The 20617-nt window shown below is 37.6% G+C and overlaps 1 protein-coding gene across 6 annotated transcripts in view; it reads right to left on the bottom strand.

The window, feature by feature from the left end:
* Window positions 1-20617, bottom strand: part of GOLGB1 (golgin B1) — an 87468-nt gene that overhangs the window by 27557 nt on the left and 39294 nt on the right. For all 6 annotated transcript variants that reach the window (XM_024578014.4, XM_024578019.3, XM_024578016.3 and 3 more), the window contains 4 exons: window positions 19466-19580; window positions 16599-16672; window positions 7741-12926; window positions 4980-6891 (listed from right to left, as the gene is read on the bottom strand). In XM_024578014.4, coding sequence (XP_024433782.2) covers window positions 4980-6891; window positions 7741-12926; window positions 16599-16672; window positions 19466-19580 — 7287 coding nt within the window. The remainder of the gene's footprint in view (window positions 1-4979; window positions 6892-7740; window positions 12927-16598; window positions 16673-19465; window positions 19581-20617) is intronic.

Here is a 20617-nt window from a genome sequence, read left to right on the forward strand (position 1 = left end):
GGAAATTAGATTCATTACAGTGGAAATAAAAATTGTAAAGAAAAGCTTACTATGAGAAAGTTTCAAAGAACAAAACTATTAGCACTACTCTTGGAGACGTATGAACATACATCCAGAGACATGGGGGAAAAAGAAAGCCTTAGAAATTAGAAACATGATGGCAAAATGAAACTTCTCCAGGGGTTCAAAAGATGATGGTGAGAAAATCTTCCCAAATATAGCAAAAACAGAAAAGGTAAGAAAATTATAGAGCTAATCCATAAGGTCCTACATCTAAATAATAGGATTTTCAGAAGAAAAAAAACCAACAACCAGAAAAGGACTGAGGGTGGGGTAGGTAAGACATAAATCAAAAGATTTCCCGAATTTCATTAGTATGAATTCTTAGATTCAAAGGACTACACAGAATGATGAATGAAAACAGATTGAAACCAAAGTACATTATCATGATAGTTCAGAATACAGATTAAAAGATTCTATATATTTCCAGAGAAATGAGAAATGAGAGGTGTGTGTATGATGACAGAAAGAGAGGGAGAGAGAAACAGCTCACGCGCAAAGGATCAGGAATCAATAGCTTGAGACTTCTGAACCACATGTAAGCTTAAAGGCAATAGACCAATGTCTTCGCAATTTTGAAGGGAAATTATTTTCAGCCTAGAATTCTATACCCAGCCAAACGATCAATCACATATGAGAGATCAAAAGACATTTTCAATAAATTTACCCTGCACTTATCTTCTCTTAGGGAGCTAAATGATGGCACAAACCAAGAAGAGAGAGACACAGAAGAAACAGATCTAATAAAGGTGAAAGGAGATACTCTAGGGCAAGTGATTCATACAAGAGCAAGTTGGGGGCTCTAGGAGAATTTTGTTCATGAAGACGATATTGATAGGAATAACTATCTTGAGAGGAAATGTAAATAAATGGCATTAAGTCACAGTTTAACACCGGTAAGTACAGAAAAAAATCTAAGTAACAAAAAAAGTTATTAACCCTAGGAAATACAAAGATGTTGAGAATAAGTAACACATCTCAGCTCTAATACCATTTATAGTCATAAAAATGTAAACATTGAATGCTGATTTAACCAAAGTTAAAATTAAATTACATCAGGAGAATGGGGAAGGAGTTGCATATGGAAAGCGTGTGTAGGTACTGTGGAAGCAGGGTGAGTAAGAACTACTAAACCCTGTTAGCATAAAAAAAAAGTCCATCCCCAATGCAAACAATAAAAAGCCAAATGCATACAAACATATTTAGATACTGAGGGAACACCAAAATAATAAACTAAAAGCAAGTTCACTCAGGAGAAAGAGAAACAGGGTTAGGGGTGCAACTGTTTATTTTTCTCGTCAAACACTGTAGAATTTAGTGGCTTATTAAATGTGTACATAACTTTTTTAACCCCAAAACTAAAATAAAAATATGTTTTTGTTTTACTTTAAAAGGAAAATATATTCTTTATTTAATCCACTCACTCCTCTAGTCGAGATACTTTAAATATTATCCTTGGAATGGACTAGACCATTGGAAAATGTTAAACACTTTTCATAATAAATCACATTACTATATTTATTGCAGAGAAGTAAAGGGAGTTTCACAACCTCATTGAGTCCTCTCTATGGAAACAGACGAGAAATTTTTTGCAGGCCTCCATACTTAATAACTGTTCTTATCCTGAACAAGTAGTATTTCTTTCTTTCCCTTTCCTAAAATATGGACACTGCAGTTCACGCATACGGTTTTTAAATTCCCTATTTCTGATGGCCGCTAGAAAGCTCAGAGCAATTGTGGTCCGTAATTCTAACAGAGCATGGGACAGTGTGGCATCCTGGAACACTAAACTTACTCTTGGTTTAATCTTTTTCCTTTTATCCTCATTTTCTCTGCCTTCCCAGTTCTTATATTATCTTGAAAAACTGTTCTGATCTTTATATGCTACCTCAAGTCATTTTCAGGAAGAAGTGAATAAAGATAAACAAATACACAGGCACCTCTAGAGATCTGCTCTCCACTATTTAGGCAGGAATTATGTACGTGCTTTGTTTGCTTAGAGAAAAGTCCTAAGGAAGTTTAGACAGATAAAAAATTCCAGAATGCTTTAAGAGTTGTTTGTTATGACCTAATACAATCCCCTGGGCTAATCCCTGCCACTCCGGCTCAGACTTTAGTTTGGGAAAGTTGCCCTTGAGTAAGTAGAGACCAATGTAGCCTAATTCCCTTTCAGACCTAAATCCACCAGGGTGGTCCTGAGTGGAAGGGAGAGCAGTTTAAGCAGAGGGGATAAACTGCTGGCCTAGGCTGAATGTTTAAACTGATAGAGGGTGAAACATGTTATCTCCCATATTTACTACACATATAGCCAAATGATTAAGAGACTAGAAGCTTCAATGAGCATGAGACAGATTGGGAACAAGACTTGTAGAAAGGAAGACTGATGGACAGATAACAATACATTCAGAAAATATGCAGAAGGGCCTCAGCAAATCAGTGAATCATGTATGTAGTATCACCAAGTCACACTGCCAGGACTTCATGTGATTTACAACCCTGCCTAGGCTTTCATGGCAGATACAGAAGCCATGACCTCAAAAGGCAGATCTCAAAAGTTCCTATAATTTCCCTAACATGACAGTTTTACAAAATAGTGTTTATAGTAACAACCACAAATATAGGGAATGACCACCAATTGCTGCCTATCTACCATATAATTAATTAATTAATTAATTAATTAATTACTTCTAAGCTAAAGACCATGGAAATATAAACAAGTGTAAGGCATGAGACTTACCACCAGGAGCTTGCAATTTAATAAGGGAAATAAGTGTACAGAAATTAAAAGCACACAGACACGCACACACATAACCAAGGCATTATGGGACAACTGAAAAATAAAAAGTACTAGGGAAGTACAAAAGGTAATAGACAATCAAGTGATAAGGAAATGTAACCAAAGAGGATTTGAGTTCTGGGGTGACTTTAAAGCGTGGGTAATACTTGCCTCAGAAAAGGAAAATTGAGACAACATTTTTGTTGAAAGGATGGGAATGTGGGTAAGTCAAAAGTACTAGATATGATTCCTGCACAATGAGTACATCAGTTTAGCTGAAGAGTGTAAGTAGGAAAAAAATAAAAAAGACTGAAAGAAAGGTAAGGACAAATTACAGGGTCTTAAATGCCAGTCTAAGAGGTTTGAATCCTAAGCCTTAACTAAAGATAGCACGACTTGTAAAGGTTTCTGATTACTGCAGTAATAATAAAGTGGTTTCAGAAAGATTTACTCAGCAGTGGTATTGGAATGTACTTTAGAGGTGACAAATTGGGAACGACAATATTACAACAGTTTAAGGTTAAGGCTTTAAGGACTTAACCTAACTTTTCGATGGTGGAAAGGAAAAAAGGAAATATTTGAGTCATATTACAAATAAAGAAAAGACAGCCTTGACCAAGTATGGCTCATTTGATTGGGAGCTGTCCTGCAAAGCAAAGTGTCGCCGTTGGATCCCTGGTCAAGGCAAATGCCTGGGTTGGGGGTTTGTTCCCGGGTTGCAGCAGGTACAAGAAGCGACCTATCAATGTTTTCTCTCTCATATCGATGTTTCTCACTCCCTTCCCCTCTCTCTAAAAATAAATGAAATCTTTAAAAAGAATTTAAAAATGATAGACCTTGATTACTACATGAAACAAAATCATAAAAAGTTATGAGCCCTAGGGAACAGAAGAATGTTACTACGAGTTATAGAAACATGGAAATTTTTTAAAAAGCTGCTTGGCTTGTAAATATCCAGCAGATAAAAATGTGCAACAAGGGTTGAGAGATACAAAGTTTTATCCCTAGTGTTTATAATAGATAATAATAATAAACCAATTCCCTGAATGAAAGTTAATTCAGAATCTATTCTAACTGCTTCCAGGAAAAAGATTTTGACTTAGAAGATAATCAGTACCTGAGTGCTATAAATTACAGTTTTCAGGTATATACCGCCCTGATAAAAAGACCTATTGTACCTGCATTCTGAAAGCAATGACAAAAGGTCAAGCTCCTAGGACAGCTGAACTGAAACAATTAAAAAATATATAAACAAATACGTAAATTGTGCTGATGTCAAAGCCATCGCTGAAAGGGTGGGTTTTGTTCAGAGCACAAAAGGCAAAAAAGACTGTCTATAAATACTGGATATTAAGTGTAGTACAAACGAACCCATTACCTACAAAGAAAAAGTCTGTATTAAGACTTTACGGTTAGGAGAAATGATCTTTCCATTAGGGTAAATCTTAAAAACTAGAATTTTTATATTCTGGACACAGGTCACTTTTTAAAACAGAAAAATCCAGCTTTTTTGAAGCTTTTACTTCGTATTAAGCCTAAGTACATGGGCTTGACAGAATTAAGAGACGTCGATAAAGTGAAGATAGTAACATCACAAAGCAGAACCCCCTGACAACCTGGCTTGGCTCATTACAGTTCCAGTTTTGCCTCTGAATCTTGATGACATGGAATTTTTCTGAAAACTGAAAACCTGGATTAAACTGCTGGATCTTAATAACAGCAGCAACATTTAGCATTAGACAGTCTCCTTATCTTTCTTTCTGATTGGAAAAAAGCTGAGTATTAAAGGAAAATGAGTAAATGGTTCAGTTTGCAATTAAAGCTTGACTGGCCACATAAACATAGTATGACAAATTCTGGAAACTGTGTGTGTGTGTGTGTGTAAAAGATGTAAAGTAGCTCTCCATTAACCAATGGAGAGTTTTATGTAAAGGAAATTTGTAATTTTTTTTAAATGGTAAGTCAGATTTAAGTAATTTAAATATTTTTGTGTTTCTCTAAGACCAAGCAGAACCTGTGGAATATATAACACTGTCCCGCAGTGCCCACATAATACGTAAAATAATCTGCTTATGCTTTTATTTAAAAATTAAAAGAAAAATTCAAAAACTCTCAAAGATCAGAAAGAGAAAACTACACTCACAAGTCGGTCTCTGTCATTTTGGAGTGACGACATAGCTTTTTTTAAACTCTGTACTTCGGCCGGGCTCGTCGCTGGCTGGGCTGCAGACCTCTGCTTCCCTTCCTCTGTCTTGCGGAATTTCTCCAGTTCATTCAACAGGTGATCTCTCTCATTCTGTAGACTGGCCATAGCCTTAGAAAAAGACTGCACTTGGTTGTAAGAATCTTCTAGTTGTGAGGACAAGTGAAGCAGTTGTTCATCTTTGGATTGAAGCTGTTGGTTAAGTTTCTCAAGGTAAGGAATGCTGTCACCATCAGTGGAGTTCACTGGTAAGGTAGCTTTAGAAACAAGAACATTTGTCTCTTTGCCTAAGAGGCCCTGTTCTTCTTTCAGCTGTGCCAGTTCTTTCAGACTGGCGTCATATTTCCTTTTCAGTTCATCAAACTCCTCCTTGGCATGGTCTCTACTATTTTGTAGGGAACTCATAGACCTTCCAAAAGACTGGATTTGTGCTGTGAGATCTTTATTTTCTTTCGTGACCGTGAGTAATTTCTGTTCCATCTCCACCAGATCTCTTGCTAGCTCTGCCACCCTCTCTTCTGCTGTTTCCGTTTCATTTCGCATTATCCCTGCATCATGATGAAGATGCTTTAATTCCTTCTTCATTTTCTCTTCAATTTCACCTACCTTCTTGGCAGCTTCCACCTGAACATGAACCAATTCCTCTTCCAGTTCTGTAATTCTCTTTTGAGAGGAAGAAAGGGTAGTACTTACCCTCTGTACCTCTTCTTCTTTTACTTTTAATTGGGCCTGAAAGCATCCTGAAGTGCCTTCTTCTTGCAAGGCTGTCAACTCCCTCCTTAGTTGGGATATAGTTACTTTCAAGCTTTCAATCTCTTTTGATAAACACTGTTTCTCCTCCTGTAGGGCAATAGAGAACCCCTGCAGATCCTCCTTTGCTTCTTCAGACTCCTTCAGCTTTTCTTCTAATTTGGCATATTCATTTTTCAGCTCCTTATTCTGTTGAAGTTGAGCTTCAAGGAGTTGCTTTTGCTGGCAGTCCTTTCTTGCTATCACTTGGTTCAGGTCTTCTCTATACTGGATCAGTTCTGCATCTAGCTTGGCATTCTCAGAATTAAGATCATCCATATGACTTCTCAAGCATCGAATCTCTTCCTTAAGCTTATTATTCTCAGCAGCAGCCTCTTGTATGAGTTGGTCTTTTTCTAAGATTACAGAAAGATGTCGCTCTTCCAGCTTTTGGTAGTCACCTACTATGCGGTCTCGGTCATCCTGGAGAGAAGACATGGATTTAACAAAGGAATTCAACTGAGCTTTCTGCTGCATGTTTTCCTTTTTGATGGATTTCAGTGTTTCCACGAGCCGAATGGTTTTGTCAACAGCTTTTTTGTTCTCCTCTTCTAAGACAATATTCTCTTCCCCCTGGGACAGCAAGTTTTCCAATTCTTTAATTTCTTTATCATGTTGCTGATGCAGTTCAGCAACAACTTCTTGGACTGCCTGTTCCTTGGCAGAAAGCAGGCTTATAATCTTCTGTTCTTTCACGTTTATTTCTTCATGCAGCCTACTGATCAGCTGTCTGGAGGCCTGAAGGTCAGTCTCTAGCTGTTCATAACTGAACTTAAAATTTTGGATGTCAGCCTCTTTCTGCCTTATGATCCCTTCCAAATTTTCTTTATTTTCCTTACATTTTCCTAAAGAATTATTTAAATCAGTCCACTGGTCTCTAAGAATCTTAAGTTCTGATTCTAATTTAGCTAATTCATTCTGAGAATTGTGATACAGACGTTGAGCCTCTTCTAGCTGGGACAAAAGTTCTCTGTTTTCCGCCTGCAGAGTATCACAGACCTTCTGCTGAAGCTGGACCTCTGTCTGCGCCTTGGACTCCCAAGCCTGCCTGTCATGTTCAAGCCTAGAAAAAAAGAGAAAAGGTCATAAATTACAGATTTAAAGGAAAACTACTTGGTGCTTGAGAAACACATACGACAACATGTACTCAGATCTACAAATGAATATTCATAATTGGTGTTCATCTTTTTAATGAAAAGATATTAGTTCTACTGAATGCTTTATATATTACTGTACTAAAGGTATATTGTACCTAATGATGCAGATATAATTTACCTAAATTATAAACTCCAAATTATCTTGCTTATTTTAGTGATGTGGTTTTTGCCACTCCAGGAAATAATACTTTCTACTACTTTGCTCTACACAAGCTAATGGCTGGCCCCTTAAAAAAATAATCCTGATGTGAGAGGCAGTAAGAAGGATACTACTAAAAGTGGAGGAGTGTAAAGTGCGGGGGTATTATAAGTGACAAAAAATTGCAGTTTGAAGAAAATGACTCGAACACACTTATACAGTATGAACTGATGTGGAATATGAGGAAGAGAAAAGAGGCTATCATTTAGGAGGCCACAGCGATGATCCGAGAGTACTGTGGAACAAAGCCAGACGAGAGTAGTGGAAATGGAAATGAAAAGAAAGGGAGAAATCTAGGAGATCTCTCAATTAAAAAATGGGAAGAGAAGCAGATGTGAATTTTTCATGTTACTACCATTGTAGCAGAAAGTCATTCACAAAAGAACGAGAGAAAGAGAGAGAGAGAGAGAGAGAGAGAGAGAGAGAGAGAGAGAGAGAGAGAAAGGCACGAGAATATGTCCTCTAGAGGAATTTAAGCCCAAATCAGGCCCATGTTAAGTGGAGACTTTCTTTGGCTTCAATTATCTTTGGAAGAGAAAAAAAAAATTCTTTTTACCTGGAAATGTTGATCTTCAATTCCTCCATATGGATGGACATCTGCCTAAGTTGATCCTTTAGAACACTACAATTCTCCTCTTTGAGTCTAATTTCTTCTTCTTTAGTTTGAATAGCATCACTGAACTTCCTCTCCCATTTCTTGGCCTCATCTATCACCCTGTCCCGATCATCCTGGAGGGAAGACATACTCTTAGTGAAAGCTGCAAGCTGGGCCACAGTACTATCCAAGTTTCCCTGAAGTTGTTTTACTTCCTTGTCTTTCTTGTTTAAAGTAATCTGAATCTCTCCAAATGTCTCTTCCAAGTGGACTTTTTCTCTACTCAAAACATCCAGTTTCTCTTGCATATTTTTCTTCTCTTTCAGATGTTTTTCTTCTACCTGCTCCAGTCTTCGCTCAAGATCTTCATCTTTTTGTTTCATTTGGCTTTTAATTGATTCTCTATTTGACTGAAGTTCCTTTTTCAATTTGAGATTGTCCGCTAGGACCCTTGCCGCTTCACTCTGGGTGTCATCGAGCAGTACCCTGAAGCTAGCTAATTCTGTGTCTGCCTTCTTGCGGTGTTCATTGGCTTGCGCCAGATTTTCTTTGGTTACTTCCAAATCCTTTTGGGACTCAGTTTGAACAAATTCTAGGGCCTTAACAGTTTTCTCCAGAGCACTAACTTTCTCCTGATACCTGATGCAGTCCTTCTGCAGCTGCTTTACTTCTTGCTGTTTTTCTTTTAACAGTTCCTGAAGTTCCTTTGCATGGCTTTTATTGCTAGGTTCTTTCTGAGCACCTTGTATTTTCTCCAAATATTCTTTGCGGATTTCTGATTCCACCTGAGTTTTCTCCTTGACTAACTGCTGCTTTTCTTCTTCCAATTCACTCACACACTTTTTAAGGTTCTGCATTTCAGACTCTAGTAGCTCATTTTTTATTTGGGCATCTGTAACATCCTGATAGTAATTCCCAATGCTTCCATTAAGTTCTGCTAACTGATTCATAAGCCTCTCTTCCAAATCATCTTTTTCTTCTTCTGCTATCTCCTTGAGCTTGGTAACTCTGGCAAGTTCTTCTTGGATTTGCTGATTTAAAAGGTTTATTTTGGTTACTTCTTCCTGAAGCATTTTTAGTTCGCCATCCTTTGCTGATATTTGATTCAGTAAAGCATTTCTCTCATTTTCTAAAGTCTGGCTAAATTCCTTTCCTCTCTGTTTCTCCTCCTCTAATTGGGCAATTCTTTCTTTGAACTGATCAATCTGCTGTAGGTAGTTATTAATTTCATCATGGGAGCTGACATTCTCACTTGCATCAGGACTGGCACTGGTCTCTGGTAGAATGGGTTCTACATGTTCGAGCCTTGTGTTCACATGCAAAGAGCTTTCTTCACTAGCTTCACTTCGGACAGACTGTCTTGCCTCTTCAATGATGTGCACCTGGTTACCATGTTTCTCAGTGGCCTCTAGGCTAGCTTGTTTGGACACATTACCTTCTCTCTGATGTTTTAAATTTTTAATCTCTTCACTTAGAGAGTCCTTCTCAGTCATCAAAGCCTCATACTCCTTAGAAAGGGTTTTATACTCTGATTTGACCGTTTCTAGCTCCTCCTTCATGTTGGCATTGGAAGAAAGAAGTGCTTCCATACAATCTTGAGATGAACCTTCTGCAGGGTGCACCTCTGCTCTAAGCCGGTCATTCTCTTCTTCCAACTCCAGGATTTTTTGCTGTTTAGATTTAGCAAACTTTCTCATTTTTTCTTTCATTTCTTCCATTTCCTGTTGAGCTTCCTGGAACTGCTTTTCCACCTCCTTCTTGTTTGCTTCTGTGCTTCTTAGTTTGCCATATAGTTCTTGCTTCTCCTGCCTCACAGTTTCCACCACATGCTGAATTCTTTCTGCTTCATTACTAACATTCTCATAGGACTGCAGAAGGGTTTCATATTCTTTTTGTAATTCTTTGTGCTTCTCTTGCCACTCAGTGCTTTCCGCAACCTTAGAACATTTCAAAGATTCAATTTCCTTCACTAACTTCTCTTTGTCTTCAGTAAGACCCTCCAACGCTAATTTCAGACTTTCACAAGAACCACTGAGACTTTGATTTTCCATTAAAGATCTGTCCACTTCTATAATAAGTTTGTCTCTTTCTTCTTGAAGAAGAGCCAACTTTCCTAAGAATGTATCTTTTTCCTGATTCTGAGCAGAAACTTGGCTTTCCACATCTGCCAGAGACTTAGTGAGACGTTCAATGGTATCTCTGGCCGAAGAGAACTTCTCTTGGAGACTTTTGTTTTCTTTTAGTGCTTCTTTTCGGGAAATGAGGGCAGCTTGCAGTTTCCTCTGTATTTGTTGTTTTGCTTTACTTTCTTCTCCAATCTCTTCTGGTTTTTGCTTCATTTCACAAAGTTCCACCTGTAAATGCTTTACCTTTTCATCATGTTCTTTGGCTTGCATTTCCAGCTGTGTATGCAGGGCCTTAATTAAATCCTCTTGCTCTATTATCTCTGTCTGTACTTTAGTTAGGGCTGCTTCTTTCTCATTAAGCTGCCCAGAAAGGTATCTAACTTCGTCTTCCTTTTTGCTTATGAGTTTTTGCAATTCATCTAGTTCGGGCTGTAATTCTCTTAAACGTTCTAATCCAGCAATTTCTAGTTGACTGTTTTCTAATTTCTGCCTCAGGCTTTCTGCACAGGCTTCAGCTTCCTGGGATGCCATTTGAAGACTTTGGATTTCAAAACCCTGCTTATTTATCTGCTCTTGTAATTGAAATACCTCTTCTGATTTTTTAGTAAGCTCACTTGCTGTAGAACTAACCCTCAATTCTAACTCCTTTTTCTCAACCTCTATTTCTTTGAGCTGGGCTTGAATCTGAGCAATAGAATTATTGCCCTGCACAGCATTTGCATCTCCAGGATGAGAAGGCCAGTCTCGGCACAAGTCAAACTCTAAGACAGGTTGAGCGGGTTGCCGCTCCATGGCTTTGAATAAAGGTTCTTCTAAATCTTGAGTGGGAGAGCCTTGTTCCTGTTGGCCAGTGCCTGGGAGTTTTCTGTCTACAGACTCCCTTATTTGATTCTGGAGCTGCTTTAGCTGATCTCCAATGTTCTCATTTTCTTTGCTTTGCTCATCAAACTGTGCTCGCAAGCGACTATAGTCATCTTTCTGTTGCTTTAGCTCCTCCCTAAGATGTCTTTCTTTCTCCTGTGCCTTTTTAAGGATCACCTTGCGAGAGGTTAACACTTCCTGTAGCTTCTTTTGAAGTTGCTCCTTTTCTTCTTCAAGGTCCAATATTTTTTCTTCCAATTCTCGTTTCCAGGGTTCTCCACCACCTGCACTAGGAGGACTGCTCACCACTGTTTCTTTTACAGGTTCTGTTGAGCCTCCATCACCGGCATCCTTGTTACCTGTGGTTAACTTTTGGATAATTGCTTGGTTTTCATTGATTTCTGCTTGGAGCAAATCTATTTGGCTCGCTTTCTCTTGAAGGTTCTGATTCATCTGTTTGATCACAGCCTGTAACTCTTCTTCAGCTGCTGCCTTTTCTTCCAAATCTTTCCTTAAATGCTCTAGTTCTACTTCTTTCTCAGATATTGTCTGTTTTAAAGAAATTTCAATTTCTTGACACTTAGAAGTGACACATTTTTCTGAGTCCTCTTTACTTTCTTTATCTTTCTCTATTTCTCTCCTTTTACTCTCATTGAGTGGGACCTCTTTCCTGGATTCATCTTTCACTTTGGCCAATTCCTCTTCCAATCTACTGACTCTTTGTAGAAGTTCCTTTCTGTTAATAAGAGCTGCCTGGAGCTTTTTCTTTCTCTGCTCACTTTCTTTCTTTACAAGGTCTAATTCATGCTGAAGTTCTTCATTATTTATTAGCCCTGCTGGGCTCAACTCGTCAGAAGTCTGTTTAAGGCCAGAAATAACTTCTTTACCTTCTTGCACTTGCTCTTTTTTTGCCTCTTCAGCTCTGGATAATAAATTCAGCTGTTCTTTAAGAGTCTTAATTTCTACCCCAAGAGAAAACTTTTCTTCATTAAGCTGAACCATTTTCTCAGTCATACTAAAGCTGATTTCTGTCACTTGCTGATCCTTCTCCTCAATAGTTTGCTGGAGGGTTTCTACATCTCTCTTTTTCTCTAGTAAGAGTTGATTTATTTTTGCTATTTCAAGTTCCTTCTCTGAAAGAGCTTGTGAAAGTTCTTCCATCTTATTTGAGATATCCCTCAGACGTTCTGTCCCCTCAAGCACTTCACTTTCCTTCTTCTGCAGCTGGCTTTGCAGGCTTTTAATCAGCATACTCTGCTCAGAAAACTGAAGATGTACATCATCCAGTTCATTCTGTAAAACTTCAATTTTCACATCTTTGGATTTGGCTTCTATGCTGAGACTGTGGATCTGTTCAGTAAGTAAGTTGTGATGAGTAGTGTGACTTTCATAGTCAAGTCGTCTTTGCCTTTCTGCTTCTGCAAGGTTCACTTCCAGTTGTTGCACCTGAGCCCTCAGTTCTGTTACCACACTAAGTTCCCCCACCTGAGAGAGAAGACGGTCTCTTTCTTCAGACAAAGCAGTGAATGCAGTGTTGGTGTCTTTGGCATTTTTCTTAAACTCTTCAATCAACTGAGTTAGGTTGCTTATTTCCTTAGCCTTCTCATCTAAATTTTCCCCATAGGTTTCTTCTGCTTTATGAAAGCTAATCTCAAGCTCCAAAATTTGACTTTTTAGCCTTTCCAATTCATCCTGGTGACACTGACAAATGCTTGGTACAGCAGAAGGGGGGTTATCAACATCACACCGTTTTGTTGACTTCAATTTTATTCCAGTGTCATTTAAAGATATTTCCTCAGATGTCCTACTCTGATGTTCAGTGCTCATCTGTTCTTTCTCAAGTGCTGGAAGATGGCCCTCTTCATCTGACTTCAGGAGAAAAAGTTGCCCTGTATCTTCAAGTAATACTTTCATTGTGACTGGAGGTATTCCTTCACTCTTGATCTGTTTCATTTCTTTCTGGTCAAGGACCTCAGGGTCCCCCTCAGTCCTTTTGCCCTGGAGCTGCAACTTAAGAAATGCAATCTCCTCTTGAGCTTCTTTCATTTCCAACAATAAAACTGACAGTTCTTTATGTTTCTGAAAAAATGTGTTCTCTAGGACACTTTCCTCGGCAGAAGAATTGCTCTTATTGAGCCTGGTAATATCAACCATGCTGATCTGTTTTAAAATAAGTAAAAAAGACAAAACTTCCATCAAATATTTTACGAGAACCAGCCCAACTAATACATAGCATTTTGTGTGTTTTCCAAAACCTGAAACTTTTCAGCCAAACCTTCTTCCTACCATAAAACTGCTAAATCCTTTTAAAATTACTTTTTATCTTCTAAATTGGACCTCTAAGGGCATCCTCTCATTTCTGCACTGAGGTGAAGCAATACTCATAAGACCTAAGGAAACCTGGAACTTATCATCTAAATATTCCTTACCTGGAAAATTTTATTTCAGATTAAAATACCTACTTATTTCTCTAACGAACTGCTTAAAAATGAAAAGGGAAGCAGGAACTTAATTAAATTTTTGTTTCTTCCCATACCAAGGAGGAAGTTATAGGATTCCTTTTACTAAACTATCCATTAAAATAAGCCATTAACAGACAAGTATATTATCAACCAAGTACAGTAAGTCCTCACAATGTCGATAAATTCTAGGAACTGTGGCAAAACTAAGTCTAATGAAACCAATTTTACCATAGACTAATTGATAGAAACAAGAGTTAAATTCCTGAGGCATCTCATCAATGTTATAATGAAACAACTTTGAAAAAAATGACATTACTCAAGTAATGACCTGCTATGGACTAAAATAAATTACCAGGATCAAATAATCAAAAAGGAGTTTTGCTAGAGTATAAGTATGAAATTATGGACTTGTTTGACAAAATATTAACCATTATTATTATAAAGATTACTGCATTAAACTGCTCAATACACATAAATTACTTTTATAATTTTCTTTTTTTAAATACATTTTATTGATTATGCTATTTATAATTTCTTAGAAAAACAAAATCAGTGAAATCTCGTGTAAATTTAATTAGCATTTTATTAAATGAGTTTGGGGACAGTGTATACAATAAAATCTCCACCTTTATCAATAACACCTTTTCTTTCCAGAAAAAAATGCAATTTGATAGAAGACTACAAATAATGCAGTGGCCAAGAGTACAAGCTCTGCAGCCTGACTGAGTACACATCTTAGTTCTGCCATCTACTAGCAGAAGCTGGTACACAGTAGGTATTCAATGAATATTAGCAATCATCATGGTATCATTCTTAGCCAATGAGTAAGAAAAAAATTCATTATTTAGGAATTATTTATTATTTTAAGAAAAGTTATCTCCTTAGTTTTCATACGCATTATTTCCTATCATTTAAAACTCTCTGCTCTCTGAATTAATCACATTCACATTTCTAGAGACCAAAACTGGAAACAGTATTTGGGACAGGGAAGAAGTTCCTCTATAATTTTGGCCTGTCACATTCCTGTTTATCCATCCCTATATACATTAAAGACCTAACACAGTTCAGGCATCACTTCTGCCAGAAGACTTCAATATAACTAACTCCTTTTTGGCTCTCTTTCTTACCCTAAGTATTTTTATTTCCTCTTTTCTAACTACCTGCCATGCTGCTCCCTATGATACACACAGAGTAACTTTTTGGCTCTAGTTAAAAAAAAAAAAAAAAGAAAGAAAGAAAAAAATCAATGACATCCCTTAAGGAGAGGGCAGAACACTAGAGAATTTAGCTCTTTCTAGCCATTCTCATAGAACTAGTCTGCCTCTTCTCAGCTGAGCTTACACTTTCTATGAAAACTTTTCTATTCTCTCTTATTCCAAGGGATTATCTTATTCACCCTTCTTTTCGCAATGTGTGCTTTTTATTTTCTTTTCCATTGTTCCCTATTTTTCTCCCTTCTAGTTCTTCTGTTTTTCTTTCTTTCTTTTTAACAGATTCCCATCTTTCTTATCTGTTCTTCTTTTTTGCACTAAGTTATCTTGTTCTTACTAGCCACAACTACTAGGCATCTTAAAACATTAAGCACTCCCTAGCCAAAAAAATTTATTTTCACCTTGTCAGTATCCATATAATGCTACAATTTTCAAAATTTAGTTCCTTTTGATAATTTTGTGAACATAGCATCAATGGCCCAATTAAAAGGCATTGAATATAAGTGTGGTGGTAATATTACTGCCAACTTGGCTTGGCCACATTTGGTCAAATATTCTAGATGTTTCTGTGAAGGTATTGTTAGGAGAGATTAACATTTAAGTCAGTAGACTATGAGTAAAACATATTATCCTCTATAATGTGGATGGGCCTCATCCAGTCAGTTGAAGGACTTAACAACAACAAAAAAGACTGGCCTCCTCCAGAAAGAGGGAATTCTGCCAGTAGATTGTCTTTAGACTTTAACTGCAACTCTTCCCTGGATCTCCAGCCTGATGGCCTACTGCGTATATTCTGAATTTGCCAGCCTCCACAATTGCATGAGCTAATTCATAAAATAAATCTCTCTCTATTTATACTTTCTATTAGTTCTGCTTTCTCTGGAGAGCTCTAATACAATAAGTAAGCAGTTACTTCTGTTAAGAAGTTACATTATTGTGGGGGAGGGAGGTGGGTTCAGCTGGGGTGGGGTGGAGGGATGGGGAGAAAATACAGACAACTGTAATTGAATAATAATAAAATTTTTTTTTTAAAAGTTACATTATTTCTTAAGGCCATTCATTACTCTATCACTGACTTCTTGATTGGGAGAACATAGCTAAGTAACCACAATACAGCTAACAGTAATCTTACATCAACAGAATATTAAGGAACCACACATTATAGTAATTTTCAGGTTATAAAAAGCACCATTGTCCAAAAATACCCTTTTAAATATAATCCTTAGTAAAACTGTACCAAGTGATAGGGGGAGGGGATGAACTAGAGATTTTATCCAATCTCTTTACTCAGGAACCTTTTTGAGATGGGCAAAAAAGCTGAGACGAAATGATAACCTATAGGAGACCAAGCTGCGTGGTGTGGGAAATGTAGCCCAGCTCCCACTCAGAAAGGGCAGTGGGAAGCGAGGTCCTGCACACAGGACCCACACCCACAGACAGGTTCTCCCGTGGGGAATCAAGCCTGCATTGTATCTAGGCAGATTTGAGACTTGCTTTTGCTAAAATTCCTTCACCCTGAATTGAAGCAGCAAACTTTTACTGCATATCTTTAAAGTACTTCCTAAAATCTATGCTAAACCTCCCAAGGACGAGTGTAACCAGTTCAACCATTCTTCCCTTTACATTTGCAAATATCCTTCTTTTCTGATGTAATTAGCAACACCTCTGTTTTCTGTAAAAGGTAACCACCTAAAGGGAACCTGTGCATAGTAAATGAGGACCATCCTCAATGTAATGTGCCCAGAAAAAAAGCAATAAAAGCCTGTCTAGGCAAGGGATGGGGCCAGCCCTCTCTTTCACTGAGACAGTGGCCATGCCATCTCTTTTCCTCCACAGGATTTCTGTAGTCTGTGTGAATCTGTCTCGTCTCATCCATAATGTCGTGGACACTGCGGGCCAGTGTCCGCATCAATAACCCAGTAAGAGAAATGGGTTATCAAATCAATTTTTATTTGTTCAGGGCAAATTAAAAAATCCAAATATTCAGAAACAAATGAGATTATATGGGAACTAATAACCATTACCCATTTCTTAAATAGATCTCACTTTCTAAGTAATGTAATTCTCTGCCAACATTAGGAAGTTGCAGAAATGTTTAGGTTTGAAGGTAAGTCCTCTTGATGAGGTTATTCTGGTTATGTCAAGAATGAATCACTTACCTCACCGCCTTCTCTATCTGCTTCTCCAGTTCTATTCTGAGCCTCCAGGAGAGTAATCTGAGAAGATAGTTTTTCTGAAAGTCACAAAATAAATATCCTTAAAATATAGGTAGAGTATTTAAAAAACCAGAGGCATGCTTTTGTGTGTGAGACTATTTGAGATGTATGAAATAATCAAGAGGAAATAAAGAGACAAAATAGTTTGGAGGAGATAAAAGGCTTATTTTATTAAAAAGAACTGGCAAGAAAAGAGAAGATATAAGATACACTGCTACTATTACGTGATAATAATTAACCTGAGTAAATCGTGGAGGCTTGAAAGTAAAAGGACACCAGAACATGTGACAAGAAGCAGCTTGTTCCACAGCACAATTTGGAACTTCTAGGGCAGTAAATTGGCCCTCACTTATCCATAACCATACTATGTTTGTAATATACATCTTGCATTAATATAGCACTAATAATGTCTTCAATGTTCTTTTACATATGTTCATAAAGACATCAAATTCTAGCACTAGAAGGGAGTTATCTAATCTCCACAATGACCACATGAGGAAATGAAGAAATGACATGACCTACAGCTAGTGCACAGAGAGCTAAAATCAGAATCCAGTCATCTGAGTTCTACCCCATATTCTAACATGTCTATCTAAAAAGGGTAGTAGCACCTTGGAGGATAAAAATACTGAGTACTAACATGCCACCACCGAGCTTATATTCCTTCTGAGAAGCCAGGACAGATACAGCAAAGAAACCGCCCCCCAGTGTATTGTTTATACTACATCCAAATGTCTAAACATAACCTACGTGGGCCCTCATCGTTTGAGCCCCGCTTACTCTACAATCCCCTCTTCTTGCACTGCCCCTTTTATGTTTACTCCACTCCCCAAACACTGACCTTCTTTCTGTCTGCAAACATACAAGGTTATTCATACCTCAGGGTACTCGGCACTGCTTTTTCTCTGCTTAGAATGCTCAGCCTCTTTGCACAGCTATTCCTTTTCATCACATTCAGGTTTCCAGTTCTCATAAAGACCTACCCTGACTACTCTAATGCCGCCTTTCTTCTTCCCACAGGCACACTTGAGTAACCTGTTTCATTTTTATCCTAATACATATCACTCTCTGAAGTTTTCTTATTTATTTACATGTTTATGGCCTGTCTTTCTTCTAATATGCTCAGAGTAGTATCCTTAGCAACTAGATTAGTGCCCGGCACATAGTAAAGGCACCGCAAAAATTTACTAAATGAATGAACATGAAACAAATGAATTCAACACAGTATACAATATGGTCAGACACTAAAGATTATTTGAGGAAAGGGTGCAGTGGTAGAAAAGTGCAAAGGGTGAGTTAAGCAGAACAGGACACATACAAAAAAGGTAACCTATGAGACCAGACATTAAAACTAACACAAAAAACCTTAAAGGCAGTGACCTCTGCAGGGAAGAACAAGGAGAATGAAACGCACCTCACACCTCTAAACCATAATGAGCTACATGAAAGTGATAGGTACTGTTCACAAAACTGCAAAATAATCATCAAGGTCTCAAAGAAGTGCTTTGAGTGGGTTGAATAATGAGCTGAATTTGTGGCGTTCTTTATGTATCAGCAATGGTGGCAACAGTCTAATAAAGGTATAACCCCTAGTTTAGAGCTAAGTGGAACACGTGAAATGACTAGGGTGGAAATACTGGCTTGCAGGGGTGGCCAACCTGTGGCCCGCGGGACACTTGCAGTCCAGGATGGCTCTGAATGTGGCCCAACATAAAACTGTAAATTTACTTAAAACATTATGAGAGTTTTTTGTGATTATGTGTCACAGTATACTTAATGTGTGGCCCAAGACAACTCTTCTTCCAGTGTGGCCCAGAGATGCAAAAGGTTAGACAGCCCTACTTAGACTTTACTTGGTGTTCACTTTCACTCAGAAGACAAAGCATATTAGTCAGTTAATCCTGGATAAAACAGATCAATAACTCATTATTAATTACATGCTACTAAAACCATAAGGTCCTTGAGAAGGGGGTAATAGATGGAAGGAAGGTATGTCTTCATTGTTACCAATAAGTCACACACATTCCAACAGAATAAAATGCTAAATTTAGTTCAATCCAAAAAATCGTTATTAGACAGCTACTATTTGCCAAGTACAATTCTAGTTCCTGTTAAAGAATAAAGCAAAGAAGACAAAAAATGGCCCTGTCCTGAGAGAGTTTAACTTTTTCTTTGAAAATCATACAGCATAAAATATAACCAGATTATTTTAGGGAATGTTAAGGGAATGCAAGGATGTTACAAAAGCACAAAATATATTTAACCCAACTTTGGGGGATCAAAGCCAACTTGCTGAGAAAGGTAGTGCCCTAGTTGAGGCCTGTAAGGTGAGGAAGAACTAGCCAAGCTAAAGGAAAGAAAGAGGGTTCCAAGCTGTGTATAGCATGAGGAAAACCCAAGATGGTTTCCACCTCTGAACTTGTATTTATACTGATGTCTCTTACCTCATCTCACAAATTTATTACCAGGAATTTCCATTCTTTTTTCATTTTGCCTATTTAAAAGTTCATCATCTTGGTAAAGTCCTATTTAGGCCGTATTTCCTAGAAGAGTCCTTGACCACTCCAAAGTGAGTGTAATAATACAGATATCCTGCGGCATTTATAGCGCAAACTGCGAAATGTAAATATCGGTATCGTGTACAAATTGTTTAACGTGTGTTGATGCTATCTTTGATAACCACCTGCTCAGGTATCTAAGATTTTTATTATCAGGCAATAAGAGAATCTATAAATTACATACATATTGTGATAAAAGTAGAGGCACTTGTAGGTTAAGAAGACACAATTACACTTTTTATTTATACGCACCATTCTCAGCCTTCAGTTTCTCCAGCTCTGTGGAACTAAGGAGCAAGGTTTCCTTTTCATTCTCTAGCTCTACCACCCTCTTCTGCAAAAAGGCAGCATCGTCCTCAGTGATTGCCTAAATTGTACAAAGACAACAAATCAATGATTCTCCAGTGAAAAACTCTCATAGTAATGCCAGATAACCCCCAGCACTCTGTCTTCTCCACGTTCTCCAGCCCTAAAAATACTTTTAAAGTAGCACTATTTACTACCTAAGTAATCATTAAAAACTGCTGTGTGTATAAAGAAAAAATATTTCACACAAAATTCCAGTTCATTGGTCTTTGAAATTAAAACTGAAGCCTAGATTACAAAGACAGAAATCCCAAGTCTACTGCAGAGAAAGAAGATTTTCAGGTCCACAGATAACTAGATCAGGTCACAAAACTAGATTAATGCTGCCTGATAACAAGGCTGCTCTTTTTTATATTGTTGTTCAAGTACATTTGTCTCCATTTTCTCCCCACCACTCTCCCCACCCAAACATAAAGAGCAGCTCTCAAAGAACAGAGGCAAAGTAGTACGTACCCGTTAAGAAAGAGTCATAATTGTTTTTGTTTTCTTAAGTATAGTAAAAATTTTCTTGTGTTTCATTCATGTAAACATATTATTTGCTTTTCCTAATGACAAATATCAAATTATGCCACATCTTTAGTTTTGTGTCTTTTAATGTATTTTTCTTCTCCAATTACAAAAATTCTATGTAATTTTTCAGAAAAGTGTACACATTTTGAGCAGTGAGGGTCTTTACAGCTCACTCAACCCCAAACTTTCATTTCATGTTTAAAAAAATGATGAGATCAGTTTTAGGGTTTTATGGCTTTTATCCCAAGGGAAGTTCCCAATATGCATTATACAAGGTAAGTAAAACACAGAAATGATACAAGTATTTGTGCTTGAAGAATGAGGAGACAGACTTTGCCAGAACTTGGGGGGGGGGGGGAATCAGAGAGAGAAAATTTTAGCAAGGGGGAACCCTAAATTTTATTAGGTTGCCCAAAAAGTGTTGCATTTTTTCCGTATAATGGCTCTAGTAGCACTTAATTGTCTTTAACTTCATTCAAAACAATTTTGTTAATTTGTATTGTGACAGCTGTCATATCAACATGCATT

Source organism: Desmodus rotundus, chromosome 2, assembly GCF_022682495.2.
Source record: "Desmodus rotundus isolate HL8 chromosome 2, HLdesRot8A.1, whole genome shotgun sequence".
Classification (NCBI taxonomy): domain Eukaryota; kingdom Metazoa; phylum Chordata; class Mammalia; order Chiroptera; family Phyllostomidae; genus Desmodus; species Desmodus rotundus.